Source organism: Notothenia rossii (assembly GCF_949606895.1).
Source record: "Notothenia rossii genome assembly, chromosome: 2".
NCBI classification, from domain to species: domain Eukaryota; kingdom Metazoa; phylum Chordata; class Actinopteri; order Perciformes; family Nototheniidae; genus Notothenia; species Notothenia rossii.
The window spans coordinates 96210824-96231486 of NC_136904.1; the positions used below are offsets into that span (position 1 = coordinate 96210824).

General features: G+C 45.0%; 1 protein-coding gene across 2 annotated transcripts; it reads left to right on the plus strand.

Annotated features, from left to right (window-relative positions):
- Window positions 1–7135: 7135 nt before the first annotated feature.
- Window positions 7136–19316, plus strand: arhgap15 (Rho GTPase activating protein 15). 2 transcript variants are annotated; one of them, XM_079667121.1, is made up of 13 exons: window positions 7136–7441; window positions 8865–9006; window positions 9094–9159; window positions 9602–9742; window positions 11125–11214; window positions 11363–11461; window positions 11560–11677; window positions 13204–13338; window positions 13768–13866; window positions 13972–14049; window positions 14425–14559; window positions 15141–15246; window positions 18645–19316. In XM_079667121.1, exons 1-13 carry the CDS (start codon window positions 7383–7385, stop codon window positions 18826–18828), a joined length of 1452 nt encoding a protein of 483 aa, XP_079523247.1. In that variant the 5' UTR covers window positions 7136–7382; the 3' UTR covers window positions 18829–19316. The 2 variants fall into 2 exon arrangements, with proteins under 2 accessions (XP_079523247.1, XP_079523246.1); XM_079667120.1 differs by lacking the exon at window positions 7136–7441 and adding an exon at window positions 7764–7965.
- Window positions 19317–20663: the final 1347 nt, after the last annotated feature.

The window sequence follows — 20663 nt, forward strand, 5'->3', positions numbered from 1 at the left end:
TGTCTCTCCATGTCTGTCAATGTGTCTCCATGTCTCCAGGAAATGCATTGTCACCTTCATGGCTGAAGTGTGACTGTGGTGCATGCTGGAGTTGTAGTTTTTTGTACATTTGTGTAGTTTTCAGTGAGACAGATTATTTCTTATTGATGACTCTATGAAATGTGAATATTATATGTATCTAAAAGTTATTATCAAACTAACATATTCAGACTTGTTTACCTTCCGGGAACAATTATTTAATGTTTAATTTGTTTTCACACATATTTGAAAATATCCCAGTTTAACAGTTCTCTCTTTATATCCTCAAACCCGTTATCTGCTGCTGTTATCTGTGTATCTCCACACACACACACACACACACACACACACACACACACACACACACACACACACACACACACACACACACACACACACACACACACACACACACACACACACACACACACACACACACACACACACACACACACACACACACACACACACACACACACAGCCGTACGTAACCTTAAGGCGCTAAACAAACATTTAAAAGTTATTTTTTATCTCTGAGTTGCCATTGTCGTAAGGCCGGAGGTATTCTGGATATTCTCCTCGTCACATTACGTCGTTATAAAAAACCCAGCATGTCTCGTGCATAGAGAGTGCATGTAAGTGTCTTTAGATAAAAGTCAGCTAAAGGCAGTGGTGTAGGTCGTTGACGCGGGGGATCGCCGTCCCCCACTTTTTGAAGCATGATTTTTTTTAAATTGTCTAATAAATATAAAATCATTGCCAGTGTTATGATTTGCAAGTCTGTATGTGTTGTAATAATGATGTGTGTGTGTGTGTGTGTGTGTATGTGTATATAAATATATATATATATATGTACACAACTACTAAAGAAGGTGTAAAACCAACAGGAAGACACACAAAACATTCAGAAACAGAACCTGATCCTAAATAAGTGAAATGTGTGAAACCAGAGCAGCAGCTAATTAACAGAAAGAGAACATACCAGAAGATCAGAGAGAGTCCTGGTTTCAGCTGAGTCTAAAACCAACAGAGATAACAGAACTCACACACACACACACACACACACACACACACACACACACACACACACACACACACACACACACACACACACACACACACACACACACACACACACACACACACACACACACACACACACACACACACACACACACACACACACACACACACACACACACACACACACACACACACACACACACACACACACACACACACACACACACACACACACACCATCCCCCATGCAGAGACATGGAATCATCAAGTCAAAGGGTGGGAAACTCTGAATGAGTTTTAATCGTTTAGTTTTCTTAAATTCTGTCAGCAGATTTACTTTATTCTCACATTTATGAAAGTATTATATATATATATATATATATATATATATATATATATATATATATATATATATATCCTTTATTTAACCAGGTAAAAAGTCTCATTGACTGGCCAAGAAGAGCAGCGTGAACAAAGTGAACACAGATAAAAACGATAGTTACGGCTGTAGCTACGGTTCTATGAGTCCCTACTGACCGCCAGAGGCGGTGCTTTAGCACTGGGTATGTCCATCGCGCGCATGCGCAGCTCGAGTACCAATAACAACAAAGTCACCTGTGACCCACGTGACTACGGCTACATAGGCCGGCTTCATCAGAGGATCAGCTCCCAGAATCTTCTCGCGAGCACACAAGAATTCTGAGTGACAGGAAACTCTGGCGGTCATCCGGGACTCATAGAACCGTAGTTACAGCCGTAACTATCGTTCTATTTCGTCCCTACTGACCGCCAGAGACCGTGCTTTAGCACTCGATGACCTATACCTATATGAGAGAGGAACTCCGTCCCTCTCTCACCCGCCCCGCAGCTGAGCGACTCATTCACGCCTTCATCTCCTCCCGCCTTGACTATTGCAACTCACTCCTCTTCGGCATCAGCTCCACCTCCCTCAACAGACTCCAGCGTGTCCAGAACGCAGCCGCCAGACTCCTCAGCCACACCAAATCATGGCATCACATCACCCCGGTCCTCAAAGAACTCCACTGGCTTCCCGTCTCACACCGCATTCACTACAAACTCCTGGTCCTCACCTATAAAGCCCTCCACCATCTGGCCCCCCCCTACCTCACTGACCTCCTCATCCTCTACCAACCACCCCGGTCCCTCAGATCCACCTCAGCCGGTTTGCTCTCAATCCCCAAGGCCAAACTCCGGAGCTTCGGGGACAGAGCCTTCTCTGTGGCAGCCCCGAAGCTCTGGAACTCCCTCCCCCAAGACCTCCGTGAGTCTGAGTCCCTCACCCTGTTCCAGTCCCGTCTCAAAACCCACCTCTTCAACTCTGCTTATCCTGAAACCCGCCCCTCCCCCCTCTGAACCAACATCCTCCTGACTGCTTTTCTGTTTTTCTTTTTGTTTGTGTTTTTGTTCTTGTTTTGTTTGTCGACCTTACTCATAATGTAAAGCGTCTTTGGGTCTAGAAAAGCGCTATATAAATCCCATTTATTATTATTATTATTATTATACCAACCATGTCACCCACAGGCACCCACAGGGCACCCACAGGGCACCCACAGGCACCCACAGGCACCCACAGGGCACCCACAGGCACCCACATGCACCCACAGGCACCCACAGGCACCCACAGGGCACCCACAGGCACCCACAGGGCACCCACAGGCACCCACAGGGCACCCACAGGCACCCACAGGGCACAGGAACTCCGATGTGCCGTTCTCCTGAATGTCAAAGCGTGCCAGCTGGGCAGGCTGATTAAAGTGGGTTTGTTGAAGCACCTTGGGCAGGAATGCCACATTTGCCCAGAGGACAACACCTGAGAGTCCAACCTCGGGCATGTATGTATAGGCATAGAACCCAGTGCTTACATGGCCTAGGACCGTAGTTACAGTAGTAACCATGGCCAGTGCTTATCTTACTCTCTGCATCTAAGCAAAAAACGGGCAAAATATGGCACCCTGGGCTTTCCATACTAAATTGAATGAGAGACGCAGCTAAAGCTGGGACTCAAATGCTAATGATAGCTCGGGCACAACGCCACAAGCAGAACTTTCAAAAGAGCATAAGGGCAACTTTATGGGAGAGGAAGCGGGAACACTGTCGTCACCAGAAAGTCTAAGCCAAACAATAAACAAGACAGCAATCAGGACCACTTAGCTGGGAGAGGGTGCGGGGACACAGCCATCACCAGCAACAAGTTGACCCAAACCTGTCCGTGGAGGCTCTGCACAGCCGGCCACAGCTCCTGGAGGACACGCAACCCGTAGCTCCCTCAGCTGCTTGCAGAGAAATCCCTCAGATCAAACGTTCAAACCTGAACGCTGTAGGCTACAAGAATGTAGCCGCGGTACTCTCGCGCAGCGAGAAGATAAAAAGGAGCTGATCCGCTAATGACGCCGGCCTATGTAGCCGGTGTCACGTGGGTCACAGGTGACTTTGTTGTTATTAGGTACTCGAACTGCGCATTCGTGCGATGGACGTATCCAGTGCTAGGCACCGCCTCTGGCGGTCAGTAGGGACGAAATAGAACCCAGACAGTACCAGCTGAACACAGATCAAACCCAGACAGTACAGGCAGAACACAGATAAAACCCAGACAGTACGGGCAGAACACAGATAAAACCCAGACAGTACCGGCTGAACACAGATAAAACCCAGACAGTACAGGCAGAACACAGATAAAACCCAGACAGTACGGGCAGAACACAGATAAAACCCAGACAGTACCGGCTGAACAAAGATAAAACCCAGACAGTACAGGCAGAACACAGATAAAACCCAGACAGTACAGGCAGAACACAGATAAAACCCAGACAGTACAGACAGAACACAGATAAAACCTAGACAGTACAGGCAGAACACAGATAAAACCCAGACAGTACAGGCAGAACACAGATAAAACCCAGACAGTACAGGCAGAACACAGATAAAACCCAGACAGTACCGGCTGAACACAGATAAAACCCAGACAGTACAGGCAGAACACAGATAAAACCCAGACAGTACCGGCTGAACACAGATAAAACCCAGACAGTACAGGCAGAACACAGATAAAACCCAGACAGTACAGGCTGAACAAAGATAAAACCCAGACAGTACAGGCAGAACACAGATAAAACCCAGACAGTACAGGCAGAACACAGATAAAACCCAGACAGTACAGGCAGAACACAGATAAAACCCAGACAGTACCGGCTGAACACAGATAAAACCCAGACAGTACAGGCAGAACACAGATAAAACCCAGACAGTACCGGCTGAACACAGATAAAACCCAGACAGTACAGGCAGAACACAGATAAAACCCAGACAGTACAGGCAGAACACAGATAAAACCCAGACAGTACAGGCAGAACACAGATAAAACCCAGACAGTACAGGCAGAACACAGATAAAACCCAGACAGTACAGGCTCTCTCTCTCTCTCTCTCTCTCTCTCTCTCTCTCTCTCTCTCTCTCTCTCTCTCTCTCTCTCTCTCTCTCTCTCTCTCTCTCTCTCTCTCTCTCTCTCTCTCTCTCTCTCTCTCTCTCTCTCTCTCTCTCTCTCTCTCTCTCTCTCTCTCTCTCTCTCTCTCTCCTCTTATGGACCGATGCCAGGGTGTTGTAGTTCCCAGCATGCACCTGGGGTCCTGCTCAGATTCCTGCATGGCAGCCGAGCGTTTCACAAACATCCGGAAACTTCAAACGTCAATTTCAGAAAGAGAAGAGCTCCTTTCTGCTGCTGAGGATTCATAATCATTTAAGTAGATAATGTGCTTTTATTTATTTAATGTAATTCATTCGATATTTGTTTTAAATATTTGTTAACTCTTTTAGGCTATATTTGTTAATATTAAAAAATATATTATTCTATTTTGAACTCATGCTGGTTACACACACACACACACACACACACACACACACACACACACACACACACACACACACAGACAGACAGACAGACAGACAGACAGACAGACAGACAGACAGACAGACAGACAGACGGACAGACAGACAGACAGACAGACAGACAGACAGACAGACAGACAGAGACACACACACACACACACACACACACACACACAGACAGACAGACAGACAGACAGACAGACAGACAGACACAGACAGACAGACAGACAGACAGACAGAGACACACACACACACACACACACACACACACACACACACAGACAGACAGACAGACAGACAGACAGACAGACAGACAGACAGACAGAGACACACACACACACACACACAAACACACACTTGATGATTAATGACATTTTAATTCAAAATTAAGAGAAATGTAGAGTTTTGATGAATGAATGACTGCTTCCTGTTTGTTTTATACCGGCACCGACCCCTGAGAGTCAGGGTGCGTTCGATGTATACAACAACAACAACAACAACAACAACAACACCAACAACAACAAAGAGAGAACCAGTAGAGCCAGTAGCACCAGACTCACCTCCTCTGCTGCTCTGATCCTCCGAATGAGGACCTCTGTGCTCAGCTTCCACCTGAAGAATCACAGCATTCATCCCCATAACTCCTCCTCCTCCTCCTCCTCCTCCTCCAAAGCTGCTATGATGTTATCTAGCTTCCTGCGTCCTCGCACTGGAGAGCGGTTTCTGTATGAGCGGGTTCCTGACCCTGAAGGAGCTCCTGCTTCCTGCACACGGCTCCAATGGGAAACTCGGATTTATGAGAAAAGAGTCAGTAATTTACTAAAGTGAGAATTATGAGAAAAACTTCAGAATGTTTTTTTCTTTTTAAATGAAAATAACTTTGAAAAAATAAAAATGTTGAGAAGAACATTTTTATTAAAAATGGACATTCTGTTTAAAAAAGTGAGAATTTCTTAGAAAATCGTTAGAATTCTTGAATTTTTGTAAAAGAGTTTTGACTTTCATCACAAAACTTACTTTTTTTATTTTTACTTTTGCTTAAATCTCTCTTTTTCCACACGTGGCCCTTAAGCTCTTCCTTACAACCAAAACACAGTTACTTCCTCAAAAGGGTTTTTTAACAGCTTACAAGAGATAAAACCAATATTTACAGATGAGTCTATCAGATGAGACTCAGAGACTCAGAGACTCAGATACTCAGACACTCAGAGACTGAGAGACTCAGACACTCAGAGACTCAGACACTCAGATACTCAGACACTCAGAGACTGAGAGACTCAGACACTCAGACACTCAGATACTCAGACACTCAGAGACTGAGAGACTCAGACACTCAGAGACTCAGACACTCAGATACTCAGACACTGAGAGACTCAGACACTCAGACACTCAGACACTCAGAGACTCAGAGACTCAGACACTCAGATACTCAGACACTCAGACACTCAGATACTCAGAGACTCAGAGACTCAGACACTCAGATACTCAGACACTCAGACACTCAGATACTCAGAGACTCAGACACTCAGAGACTCAGACACTGAGAGACTCAGACACTCAGACACTCAGACACTCAGAGACTCAGAGACTCAGACACTCAGATACTCAGACACTCAGACACTCAGATACTCAGAGACTCAGACACTCAGATACTCAGACACTGAAAGACTCAGACACTCAGACACTCAGACACTCAGAGACTCAGAGACTCAGATACTCAGATACTCAGACACTCAGACACTCAGATACTCAGATACTCAGAGACTCAGACACTCAGAGACTCAGACACTCAGATACTCAGAGACTCAGACACTCAGACACTCAGAGACTCAGATACTCAGACACTTTTAGAATTGAGAGTTTATGTGAATTTAGAGTTTATGTGAATTTAGAGTTTATGTGAATTTAGAGCTTATGTGAGTTATTCAGAATTTTTAGAAAAAAAAAATGGAGATTTGAGAAACAAATGAATTTTGACAAAAAAGTGGGAAATTCTGAGAAAAAAGTCTAAATTTGAATTTTCTTAATGACATTGTTAGAATGTTCTTTTTATTTATTATAAAGTGAGCGTTCTGACTTTAATTACAGAACTTGAGGTTTGTTTTTACTTCGGTGACATCTCTCTTTTTTTGGCCCTTAACCTCTTCCTTACAACCAAAACTCAGTTACTTCCTCAAAAGTGTTTCTTAACCACTTCCAGACAGATGAAATACAGCAATGTGTAACACACGAGTCCTCCAGAGACTCTGAGGCGATGCTAAAGTCCTTCTGAGACTCAGAGACTCAGAGGAACTCAAACAGATGCATTAATGACTGAATGATCCAGAAACCAACATTACAGCGTGAGCAGAGCGTCGGCTCGCGGAGAGAGACTGAGGTTAGACGCTTTCAGTCTCCAGGAAACGACGAGGTTGCAGCAGTTGAAGAAAAACCACGTGATGAATCTCACTTCCTCTAACTGTCAGGACTCTGATCGCACACCGATGGCGGGTTCAAGGTGAGATCGCATTAAAGTGATATTATTCTCAATGGTGTGGTGTCAGACTGGTCTAAGTCACCAGAGGTTGGGACTCTTGTTGATGGGAGTGAGTGACGGCCGGCCTGGACTCCCTGCTGTGCTCTGGATCACACTCTGCCTCTCTTGGTGTGTGTGCAGTGTGTGTGTTTGGTCTGATAATACAGGTGTTAGGGACTTCAGATGAGCAGTTTATGATCTGTGGTACAGAGACAGAGCGCTTCCTGCTTCCGGACAGAGGGCTGCCCTTTGTTTCCTGGTTCTGAGGGTTTGTCATGGCGCTGGTCAAAGTCGTAGGTTTGAGTTTTCAACATCGAAATGTCAAGCTTCCGACCTCCTCTGTGCGGGACGGAAACAAACAGCAGCTGAAACAAATGAACGGCCATGATCCTTTAAATGTGATTGTTATCTAAGGTGCACTATCCTACTGTTGTCATGGTTGATCTTCGTGCCTCGGTCTGCTCTGATTGGCTCTACAATCCTCTAGATCTATTTTCCACTGTTGGGTGAGCTTTGTTTTTAACGTGCCTATCGTTGCGCACTCACAGCTGACGGTGTTGTGTAACGTCTGCAGGAACACATGAAGACCAGCTGCTACGCTTCACTAAAGCTCTCTCACTGAACACCTCCTATTCCACACGTTCAATGTAACAATAAGGGAAGAAAACAAGTCAGAATAAAAGTCATCATTTTGAGAAAATACTGAATTCTGTGGCATCGCTATTTTACTCGAATCGCGGTTAAAACTTTTCAGACTTTTAAGGAAAGTTCGAATTCTGAGAAATATTTCTGAATTTGAACAAAAGTCAGAATTCCAAGAAAAATATCAGAATTTTCTCTGAATTAGAGTTGGTAACTGCTACCTGTGCAGCTGTGGCTCACCTGAGTGCAGTGAGTGCTGCCGTTACCTGTGTGCCGTTACCTGTGTGCCGTTACCTGTGTGCTGTTACCTGTGTGCCGTTACCTGTTTGCCGTTACCTGTGTGTTGTTTACCTGTGTGCCGTTACCTGTGTGCCGTTACCTGTGTGCCGTTACCTGTGTGCCGGTACCTGTGAGCTGTTACCTGTGTGTTGTTTACCTGTGTGCTGTTACCTGTGTGCTGGTACAGCACTCACCTGTGTGTTGTTTACCTGTGTGCTGTTACCTGAGTGCTGGTTTATATAAATAGTTATCACCACAATAAACCACATTTAATGTTGTCTTATTGTTCATTATTTAATTTCATATTCTGTTTTCATCAATATAGACTTCTTGCACTATTTTGCATTGTTGTATTTTATTATACATGTTGCATTGTTGGAGGAGCTCAGGTCAGAAGAGTTTCATTCCCATGCCTACCCTCTGAAGCTGCTGAGCATCTGATGAGAACACCTTTGAATCTTTGAATCTGTGTGCTGGTCCACAGAATCTCTGCTAAGCCTCCCTTGTTGATGGAGCCTCGGCCTGGAGCCGTTCAGATGCGAATGAAGAGCTCCCAGAGCTCCGGAGAGCGCCTCAGTCAGTCCAGATCCATGGTGCTGCAAGAGTCCGACCTGCAGCAGAACCCTGTAAGTCAGAACCAAGAACCCAGAGCCTCCGTCCTGCAGCGAGGACACTTCAGACTGATCTGTTGAACGCTTTGTCTTCTCCCGTAGATCTCCAGGCATCGCAGGAATCAGTCTCAGCACGGCGTCCTCGGGGTGGGAGGAGCCGAACCCCCGGTGAGTCAACATTCAAGATATGATTCTCTCTTTTCATCCGTACCCACATCTCTAAAAACGGCTTGGCAACTGGAAGGTCACCAGTTCAAGTCCCGGCAAGACCAAGTGCTACCGAGGTGTCCCTGAGCAAGGCACCGTTCCCTACACTGCTCCCCGGGCGCCGTTCAAAATGGCAGCACACTGCTCCTAACACTAGGATGGGTCAAAATGCAGAGATATTTATATTTATATATATACCAGAATCATCACTTTAGTAACAGCTGGAAGAGAGGGGGATAAGGCTACACTGATCTGTTTGGTGCGAAATACTTCAGAGACGTGTTTTTTATATATTTGATACCTATAATATATGCCTAAAGATAGTATAAAACTCTACAAGCTCCAAATTGTGTGTGTGTGTGTGTGTGCGTGCGCGTGTGCGTGTGTGTGTGTGTGTGTGCAGGAGCTGAAAGGAGACCTCCTGAATGTGGCAAAGATCTCAGACGGCGGGAAGAAGCAGAGAAAGAACTGGACCGGGATGTGGGGCGAGCTGACCTCAGATCAGCTGCTGCTTCACAAAGAGAGACAACAGGAAGCTGGCACGGTGAGGACATACTGTGTGTGTGTGTGTGTGTGTCTGTGTGTGTGTGTGTGTGTGTGTGTGTCTATGTGTGTGTGTGTGTGTCTATGTGTGTGTGTGTGTGTGTGTCTATGTGTGTGTGTGTGTGTGTGTGTGTGTGTGTGTGTCTATGTGTGTGTGTGTGTGTGTCTATGTGTGTATGTGTGTGTCTGTGTCTGTGTCTGTGTCTGTGTGTGTGTGTCTGTCTGTCTGTCTGTCTGTCTGTCTGTCTGTCTGTGTGTATGTGTATGTGTATGTGTGTGTGTGTGTGTGTGTGTGTGTGTGTGTGTGTGTGTGTGTGTGTGTGTGTGTCCATACTTACTATTACCATACCTCTTTCTCTTCATAGTGAAACTGTAAAGTGACAACACAAGGCACAATAAACTAGGAAGGATGTAAGGGTGAAGGAGTCAAAGGATGGAGGGATGAAGGAGTCAAAGGATGGGTGAAGGAGTCAAAGGATGGAGGGGTAAAGGGATGAGGGGAGGTTCAGGTTCATGTTCATGAGTCATGGTCTTCAGTCCTGTGTGAGTCCTGTTGAAGTCCTCATGGTCTTTAGTCCTGTTGAAGTCCTCATGGTCTTTAGTCCTGTTGAAGTCCTCATGGTCTTTAGTCCTGTGTAAGTCCTCATGGTCTTTAGTCCTGTGTAAGTCCTCATGGTCTTTGGTCCTGTGTAAGTCATCATGGTCTTTAGTCCTGTTGAAGTCCTCATGGTCTTTAGTCCTGTGTAAGTCCTCATGGTCTTTAGTCCTGTTGAATTCCTCATGGTCTTTAGTCCTGTGTAAGTCCTCATGGTCTTTAGTCCTGTTGAAGTCCTCATGGTCTTTAGTCCTGTGTAAGTCCTCATGGTCTTTAGTCCTGTTGAAGTCCTCATGGTCTTTAGTCCTGTGTAAGTCCTCATGGTCTTTAGTCCTGTTGAAGTCCTCATGGTCTTTAGTCCTGTTGAAGTCCTCATGGTCTTTAGTCCTGTTGAAGTCCTCATGGTCTTTAGTCCTGTTGAAGTCCTCATGGTCTTTAGTCCTGTTGAATTCCTCATGGTCTTTAGTCCTGTTGAATTCCTCATGGTCTTTAGTCCTGTTGAATTCCTCATGGTCTTTAGTCCTGTTGAAGTCCTCATGGTCTTTAGTCCTGTGTAAGTCCTCATGGTCTTTAGTCCTGTTGAATTCCTCATGGTCTTTAGTCCTGTTGAATTCCTCATGGTCTTTAGTCCTGTTGAATTCCTCATGGTCTTTAGTCCTGTTGAAGTCCTCATGGTCTTTAGTCCTGTTGAAGTCCTCATGGTCTTTAGTCCTGTTGAAGTCCTCATGGTCTTTAGTCCTGTGTGAGTCCTGTTGAAGTGCCTGACAGCAGTAACTCTTTGTGTTCAGAAAGCAGGGGCTAAGACGGATGTGGTCCAGCTGTGCGGGGCTGTGATCGAATGGACGCCAGACAAGTCCAGCAGGAAAAACGTCTTCCAGGTAACACAAAGCGTCAAACTCCAACAATCAGCTTATGTTTAAAACCTCGTTACCACTGAAAGGATTCAGGAGCTATAGCCGCCCCTGAACACTGAGCCACCCTGATACGCATATATCCAACAGACTGACCTGTGCTCCTGTGTTCCAGATCACAACACACACAGGGAGTGAGTACCTCCTTCAGGCGGAGAGTTACTCCACTGCCAGTAAATGGTTTGACGGCATCAGAAAGGCCGTCGACTCTTCCGTAAGATCTCACTACCTTGATTCTGAAAAGAGACCTTCAGTACAGCTAGTGGGAAGGAAAGCCTGCCTCCATGGGGTCCTAACTCTTTCTCTTTCCAGAGTACACTCCCTCTGCGGCGGGCCAACAGCTCAGAGTTCCCGCCCAGACACAGCTCCCTCCCTGGACACGGGTCCACCAACACCAAACAGCGCAACCCGGTCCACAGGCGCTCCATCAGTGAGAAGCAACACTATATCTCTGAAGACACACACTGTGCTATTTACATTTCATGGAGGAGGTCGAATGAATGACAAGTGAAGGGAGGATACGATGTAGGGAGGAAAGGGTTGATGGGTGGAGAGATGGAGGGATGACGGGTGGAAGGGAGGATAAGATGTAGAGATTAAGGAGTCAATGGGTGAAGAGATGTGACTGAGGATGAAGTTTAAAGGGGGGAAGGATGAAGGGGTGAGTTGAGTGGGAGGGATGATGGGATGAAGGGATGAGTTGAGCTGGAGGGATGATGGGATGAAGGGATGAGTTGAGCTGGAGGGATGATGGGATGAAGGGATGAGTTGAGTGGGAGGGATGATGGGATGAAGGGATGAGTTGAGTGGGAGGGATGATGGGATGAAGGGATGAGTTGAGTGGGAGGGATGATGGGATGAAGGGATGAGTTGAGTGGGAAGGATGATGGGATGAAGGGATGAGTTGAGTGGGAGGGATGATGGGATGAAGGGATGAGTTGAGTGGGAGGGATGATGGGATGAAGGGATGAGTTGAGTGGGAGGGATGATGGGATGAAGGGATGAGTTGAGTGGGAGGGATGATGGGATGAAGGGATGAGTTGAGTGGGAGGGATGATGGGATGAAGGGATGAGTTGAGTGGGAAGGATGATGGGATGAAGGGATGAGTTGAGTGGGAGGGATGATGGGATGAAGGGGTGAGTTGAGTGGGAGGGATGATGGGATGAAGGGGTGAGTTGAGTGGGAGGGATGATGGGATGAAGGGATGAGTTGAGTGGGAGGGATGATGGGATGAAGGGATGAGTTGAGTGGGAGGGATGATGGGATGAAGGGATGAGTTGAGTGGGAGGGATGATGGGATGAAGGGATGTGGTCGAGGATGAAGGAAGGAGGCTGAGGGATGAAGTCCTGATGTGTTGACAGGTGTAAGTATCTTACAGGTGATCAGGGTTAGGGTTGAGTTGACAGAGATATATGAGGTGCACCTGAAAGGGTTGTGAATGATCTCCGGACTGCAGACTCTGAAGAGGTTTAAAGAGACCTTCAGATCCAACTCTTCAGATCCAACTCTTCAGATCAGAACTATTCAGATCCAACTCTTTAGATCAGAACTCTTCAGATCCAACTCTTCAGATCAGAACTATTCAGATCCAACTCTTTAGATCAGAACTATTCAGATCCAACTCTTTAGATCAGAACTATTCAGATCCAACTCTTTAGATCAGAACTCTTCAGATCCAACTCTTCAGATCAGAACTATTCAGATCCAACTCTTTAGATCAGAACTCTTCAGATCCAACTCTTTAGATCAGAACTCTTCAGATCCAACTCTTCAGATCAGAACTATTCAGATCCAACTCTTTAGATCAGAACTCTTCAGATCCAACTCTTTAGATCAGAACTCTTCAGATCCAACTCAGAGAGAGAAACTCCAGATGCTGCTCGCGTGGCTCTGCCTCTGCTGAACCTGTCCGACACTAAATAAACATGTCTTAACTGCCATGTTTTCTGTGCAGATATGTTCGTCAGCTCCAAGTTGAAACACAGCACCTCGGACAGCGCCGACAAGAACGGAGTGAAGAACCGACTGAAGAAGTTCATCATCAGACGTCCGTCCATGAAGACTCTGCAGGAGAAAGGCCTCATCAAAGGTGACCCCCCCTTTAAGGAGCTCCCTCTAACACAACGGCTCCCAACCGACTCAGGGCCCACTTAAGAATCTAAAAATGTTTGCGGCCCACATTCAACCGTAAACAATACGGAGGCTAAATAAAGTTCTGACCCTTCAGAACATGTGACACATTGTTAATCCAGTAGAATAGACCGTTGCTAAGGACTGTAATGACTGTTGCTAAGGACTGTAATGACCGTTGCTCAGGAGGATCGAGAAAGAGAAAGGAGGTTCAAATAGCAAACATTTTTAACAATGAAATGTTTCCACACAAATCATAATGTTTTGCAAATGATTTGGCGGCCCACCTGCAATGAACCGCTGCTCTAAAAGTATCATCATGATAGACCTGTTGTAAGATCATCCATCAGTCAGTATTCCAGTCTGAATGCCTGATGTCTCATCTCAGATCGAGTGTTCGGATGCCACCTGCTGACTCTCTGTGAGCGAGAGGGATCCACGGTGCCCAGCTTCGTTCAGCTCTGTTTAGACGCCATCGAAAAGCGAGGTGGGTTCACAGAAACAGAAGAAACACGGCCTCATGGAAAAGCCTTTCGCTGCCTCCTGAAGGTGTTTAATGTGAAAGGGGTTTGACTTTTATTTATTTGTTCAGGTATGGACGTTGACGGGATCTACAGAGTCAGTGGAAATCTATCGACCGTCCAGAAACTCCGATTCATCGTGGATCAGGGTCGGTTAGATCTCCATCAGAAACACATTGAAGTCACACAGGAAACAGCACTAATGCATCAATAACTATAAAACATATCATATCTATTATTCTGAAATGGACCAATCTGTACAATGACTATTTTTACTGTCGCTACTTTCACTATATTTTGATGAGAATACTTTTCTACTTTTACTTGAGGAACATTTTGAATGTAGGACTTTTACTGAAACAGAATATTCCTACACTCTGGTACTTCTACTTTTACTCAAGTACAAGACCTGAGTACTTCTACTAAAGTATAGTAGATATATAGTAGAGTACTCCTCCCCCCTCTATGCGTTTTTAATATTGGTATCCATGCAGACGTATTGAATATATGCTTCTTACCCCCAGAGGAGGCCCTGGACCTGGACCACAGTCAGTGGGAAGACGTCCACGTCGTCACTGGAGCTCTGAAGATGTTTTTCCGGGAGCTTCCAGAGCCGCTGTTCCCCTTCAGAGCCTTCCAGCCCTTTGTGGAGGCCATCAGTGAGTCACAGCTGACAGTGTATTAGTCTGAATCTACTGTGTTTCTATTGGTCCCTGAATGCAGCATCTCTCTGGTTCTGTGTTAGTCCCTGAAGGCAGCACCTCCCTCGTCCAATGGGATGTCTCCATGTGATTTTGGATTACATCAGAAACAAACAAACGTTTATGATTCTAACACGTTTAATTTGGCAGGATAACTACTTTACGTTTATGTAACACATACATGTTCCTTTCACCTGCTTCTTCTGCTTCTTTCCCCCTCTATTTTCCTCACTCACGATCAGCTTAAACCCATTGGCTTACCCTTCAGCCAATAGTGTGACTTTTAAATTGGGGTGGGACATCTAGAGCAGTAAGGTCTCATCTGATTGGCCAGATATTCTAACATGGAAGATACTTTGATTAGTCTCTGTGATACCTGTACGGCTCATGTTGATAAAGCCATGTGACGGATTCTGGATATATTGTGCAGCCCTTACTGTGTTTAGAACTGTAAACAGGAAGAACTACAACATGTTGACATGATAAACAACAACAGGAAGCAGAAACTAAAGAGCGTCTGCTGTGTTTCTCCTGAACAGAGATTAAAGATTCCAGACAGAAGGTCCAGGCGGTGAAGAAACTGATCCAGGATCTGCCCCGACCCAACCAGGACACCATGAAGCTGCTGTTCTCACACCTGCACAGGTACGCCTGGTGTGTGTGTGCATGTGTGTGTGTGTGTGTGTGTGTGTGTGTGTGTGTGTGTGCATGTGTGTGCGTGCGTGCGTGCGTGCATGCGTGCGTGCGTGTGTGTGTGTGCGTGCATGCGTGTGTTTGCGCACGTGCGTGCATGTTTGTGTGCGTGTGTGTGTGCGTGTGTGTGTGTGCATGTGCGCGTATGTGTGTGTGTGTTTCATACAGTGTGAGTGATTGTCTGTTGGTTGGTTGGAGTTACCCTCAAATACAGCGCAGTAAAAGCCTGGTTGATCACATTGCATTTAGCTGAGGCTTTTATCCAAAGAGACTCACAATAAGTGCGTTCGACCAACAAAATACAACCTTGAAGAAAACAGAATCATATAAGTTCATCAGGTTTCATAGAGCCAAACATTTCAAGTGCTACTCAGCTGGCTTTAGATCAGCCAGCCCTTTATTAGTATATAAGTGCTTTGTTAGTAATTCTATCTCTGGAAGTGGAGTCCAAAGAGATGAGTTTTCAGTCTGAAGAAGATGTGTAAGCTTTCTGCTGTCCTGATTTCAATGGGGAGCTCATTCCACCATTTTGGATCCAGGATAGCAAACCCACGTGTTTCTGCTGATGGGAACTTGGGTCCCCCTCGCAGTGCGGAGGCAGCGAGCTGTTTGGCTGATGCAGAGTGGAGTGCACGTGCTGGGGTGTACGGTTTAACCATGTCCTGGATGTAGGAAGGGCCAGATCCATTCGCAGCATGGTACGCAAGTACCAGAGTCTTGAAGTGGATTCTAGCAGTTACTGGAAGCCAGTGAAGGGAGCGGAGGAGCGGCGTGGTGTGGGAGAATGCAGGAAGGTTGAAGACCAGACGATTAAGTAACCTAAGTAACCTAAGTACATTTACTCAAGTACTGTACCTCATTAAGAAATGGAAGTACTTTGACCTGTTAGAAGTATTCTTTTCTCTTGTGTCCCAGGAGAGAAGCTTTAAATAAAGAGACTAATGGAATCTCTGAAGGTTCAAATGGGTTACTTTAATGAAGTCGCGTGGCAATGAAACAAACAGAAGGAGGTAAGTGGGAGAGAGAGGCTGCAGCTCCCTCTCGCCGTCCGGGCCATGGGAAAGAGACACCAGACACATTCGTCCTTTCCGCCTGCACCCCCCTTTGCTCCTCCTCTCTGGGGGCTGTGACGTAACCTTCCCTCCTTTCACCAATGTCCGATATCGCACATAACAGAGGATTCAGACGCTTGTACATTCAATACATAACTCCACACGCCTTTTCTCCTCATACTCTCTTTCATGACTTTTAATGTAATGCATTTTAACGGCTGTAATCACGTTTCTGTTACAGCTGGGAGTCAAGCCTACTGTTGGTACTTCGGAGATCTCTTCCGGAATAGCTTTTCAAAATAAACTTAACCGCAGGCGTTGCTAACCGGAAATATTTTCACAATAAAACAGTTATAAAATTACTGTATGTTTAAACTATATTACATCATTAAACATTGATTTTAATTTCTTACATGCCTGAGTATATTCACCTTCATACTCCACTATATTTAGCTATATACAATCCCCTGGTGCCCAAAATGGCCTCCAAAACAAAAGCATTAAACAACTTCTTCTATTTTAAATTAACACAAAAATAAAAGGTAGATTTACAATAAAATAAATGTATAACTATGAAATAATATAGGTCTGCATCAGACAGCTTTAGTTAGTGATTCTGGTTATTAATGCTAATTATAAATCAACTAATCTTGAGAGATGGAACCTCCTCTGTAGTTCAATGTATTAATATATATCTTTCCTAGAAGGGGAAGGAAGGATATGAAGAACGCAGGACTTTTACTGTAACAGAGTTTGTTTGTACCGGAGTAAAGCTACTCTGAACACGTCCTGTCCTCGTTGATAAATAGAGCGGTGCAGGAATGAGTCCTAAAACCCGGAAGTGAGTCAGCATGTCACCACTTCCTGTTCCCTCGTCTCAGAGCCAATGGGATCTCTCCATAAGGTTTAGGAAGATAGATGAACTAAGGTCTGTGGTTGAGACACATTGAAGAGACGGATCACGTTTTGTTCTACATTAAATCATCAGCAGTGACCCCACTGGTGATCTCTGAAGAGTGTACGTGTCTGAGAAACGATGGTTGTTACCAAGTGGCTGAACAGGACTACAGAAGTCGTGGAGGCCGTTGTACGTCATTACGCCGAACACGTAAACACTCCTCTAAGTTAGTTTCTGTTCTGCTTGAGAGCAAGTCCCTGCCTCCTGCAGACTGTTCAAACAAACGCTTCAACTCGTTCCATCTAGAATCTGTGTGTTTGAATATGGATCTGAAGTTGGTGTGACGTTGAAGTCGTGCTGCTGGACTCGCCTGTAGCTCCTTTATAGCATCACGTTAGCATTTAGCTTCTGGACATTAGATTTATGATTAGAACATTATAAAAGTAGACATGTGGAGATTATCCTGAACAAAACGTGCATTTATCAAACAGCTTCGTTTTCCACAGACCTTATTTTCAGCTATTTTCCTAAATCCTCTGGAGAAATCCTGTTGCTTTGTTGTCGAGGGAACCAGCAGCTTCCTTCAGGGTCGAACTACAGAAACACATCCTCCCTGCAACGCTCGATACCTGTCTGTGTTTCAGAGTCTGAAGAACCCGTCTGTGTTTCAGAGTCTGAAGAACCCGTCTGTGTTTCAGAGTCCGATGAACCCGTCTGTGTTTCAGAGTCCGATGAACCCGTCTGTGTTTCAGAGTCTGATGAACCCGTCTGTGTTTCAGAGTCTGATGAACCCGTCTGTGTTTCAGAGTCCGATGAACCCGTCTGTGTTTCAGAGTCTGAAGAACCCGTCTGTGTTTCAGAGTCTGAAGAACTGGTCTGTGTTTCAGAGTCCGATGAACCCGTCTGTGTTTCAGAGTCTGATGAACCCGTCTGTGTTTCAGAGTCTGATGAACCCGTCTGTGTTTCAGAGTCCGATGAACCCGTCTGTGTTTCAGAGTCTGATGAACCCGTCTGTGTTTCAGAGTCCGATGAACCCGTCTGTGTTTCAGAGTCCGATGAACCCGTCTGTGTTTCAGAGTCCGATGAACCCGTCTGTGTTTCAGAGTCTGATGAACTGGTCTGTGTTTCAGAGTCCGATGAACCCGTCTGTGTTTCAGAGTCCGATGAACCCGTCTGTGTTTCAGAGTCCGATGAACCCGTCTGTGTTTCAGAGTCTGAAGAACTGGTCTGTGTTTCAGAGTCCGATGAACCCGTCTGTGTTTCAGAGTCTGATGAACCCGTCTGTGTTTCAGAGTCCGATGAACCCGTCTGTGTTTCAGAGTCTGATTAACCCGTCTGTGTTTCAGAGTCTGATTAACCCGTCTGTGTTTCAGAGTCTGATTAACCTGTCTGTGTTTCAGAGTCCTGGAGTTCTCCAGGCAGAACCTGATGTCCACGCAGGGCATCGGCATCGTGTTCGGGCCCACGCTGATGTGGCCCGAGCTGGACGGGGGGAACATGGCCGTCAACATGGTGTACCAGAACCAGATCATAGAGTTCATCCTCATCGAGAGCCGCGACATCTTCAGCCTGGACAGGAAGTAGTTTCCATCACCTGAAGAACTCCTGAAGTGTTTTAACCTGTTAAACCCGAGAGTACCCTAATCCGGGTCTGGTGGGTAGTTTTTTCATGAAACTGTGTCTCAGGGCTTCTTAGTATTTAAAAACCTATGAATGTGTCATACTCACTTAACGGTTATAAAACTCAGCTAACTGAAGATATGAACAATTTTTACCAAAACAAAGCACAAGTCTCACAAGAAGCTTCTAAATTAGCCCTGAGCGAAAAAATGCTAATGCACTTACTTATCGTAACTGCACACATACAAGATATCCGATTAAAAATCCCACAGATTCTATTTGTATAGTATCATCACTGAGCAATCAGAACTCGCGACAGGGGAAGCAAACACAGACATCACAACACGTAGCTTTACGGAGCATTCAGGGGAGATCGTCTCACCTTTGCTGTTATTCTGATCAATAGTCATGTTCAATGACATTAAAACAATAAAAACGCTGCTGAAGGTTAATCCGATGTGTCTGTCACTTTGAAATTATTACTGATAATCCATCATTCAATTTGTATGTCAAAAACGGAGATTTCATATATAGCTGCTAATGGTAACCACCAGAGTGTATCGCAGCTTCCGGTTTTGGGCATTCTGGCTGTGCGGCACTCATTCACCAATGGGTAATGTTTAGATGGATTTGAGGAACTTCCCCTCGATTCCATTGGCTCAAACGGTTAAAAAGAGATGTGAATCATCAACATCGAGCAAGGGGGGCCAGAGGTATGGAAAATCCACCCAAATGACCCCAGAAGTGGGTTTTTTTCTAAACCTCTCTCAAAAGGTCAAATGTCACTTGTTTTGCATCAATCTTGATACAGGGTACTTATTATATGTTGTAGTTTGGATTCCTAAAGCTTTTAGTCTACCATCCCATCCTTCAAGGGTGGTTTTCACTAGAAGTCATGGTTTATTTTTGGACGGACACAATCATTTAAAATTCTTTACTATGTTCAATCTGAATTTACTTTAAAATATAAAAACATCTATATTGATTCTGACTTTTGTACATCCAACTCACAGGTTTATCATTACTTTGAGAAAAAAGATGATTCATTTAACCCTTTTAGAAGGGAAGGTATGGTCATTTGTTCTGGGAGTGTCATTTTCGAGCCTGAGACCTGAAAAACAGGCTCAGGGCTCAACAGGTTAACAGAACTGGACTGTAAACAATAAACCGATGATCAGAACCAAGTCGTAAGAACATCCTTTAATTTACTCAATAAATAAGGAGGGTTGAGATCCAAAAATAGGCAGTGCTCTAAAGAGTGATGCACAGAACAGTTATAGATAGGTACAGTTTGTATCCTATGGTGGCCTGAAAAAAAACATTTCTTTTAAACAACATTTTTTTTTTGTATATATTTTTTTTGTCAACAGTTTATTTTTCATTATTTACATTTGTTGTCAGCTTTCAACTGTTCGGTTGCCAACTTTTTGGGTCAACTTCTTTTTTGGTCAACTTTCGGCCCAAAACTCTTCCTTAAGGACCGGAGCTTGGTGACGTTCAGGATGATAAAGCTGAACAACTGTCTCTGTTGTTGGAAACTAAAATGTGTTATGGTCTTATTTTAACAATGTGGTCACATGACTCCTTCTGATGTTACTGCAGATCTGCTGTAAGCTAGCTAGCTAACGTAGCTAACCTTGTCATTTCATATACGACAAACACTAAAGTTATGAGACGACTAACTCTGAGACAGAGACAGTTGTTCAGCTTTATAATCCCCCCAAAACAAGACTTTGTTTCTTTTAGTAACCAACCTATTTTTTGGGGAATCTACTATTTCTTTGTATTTATTTTTGACC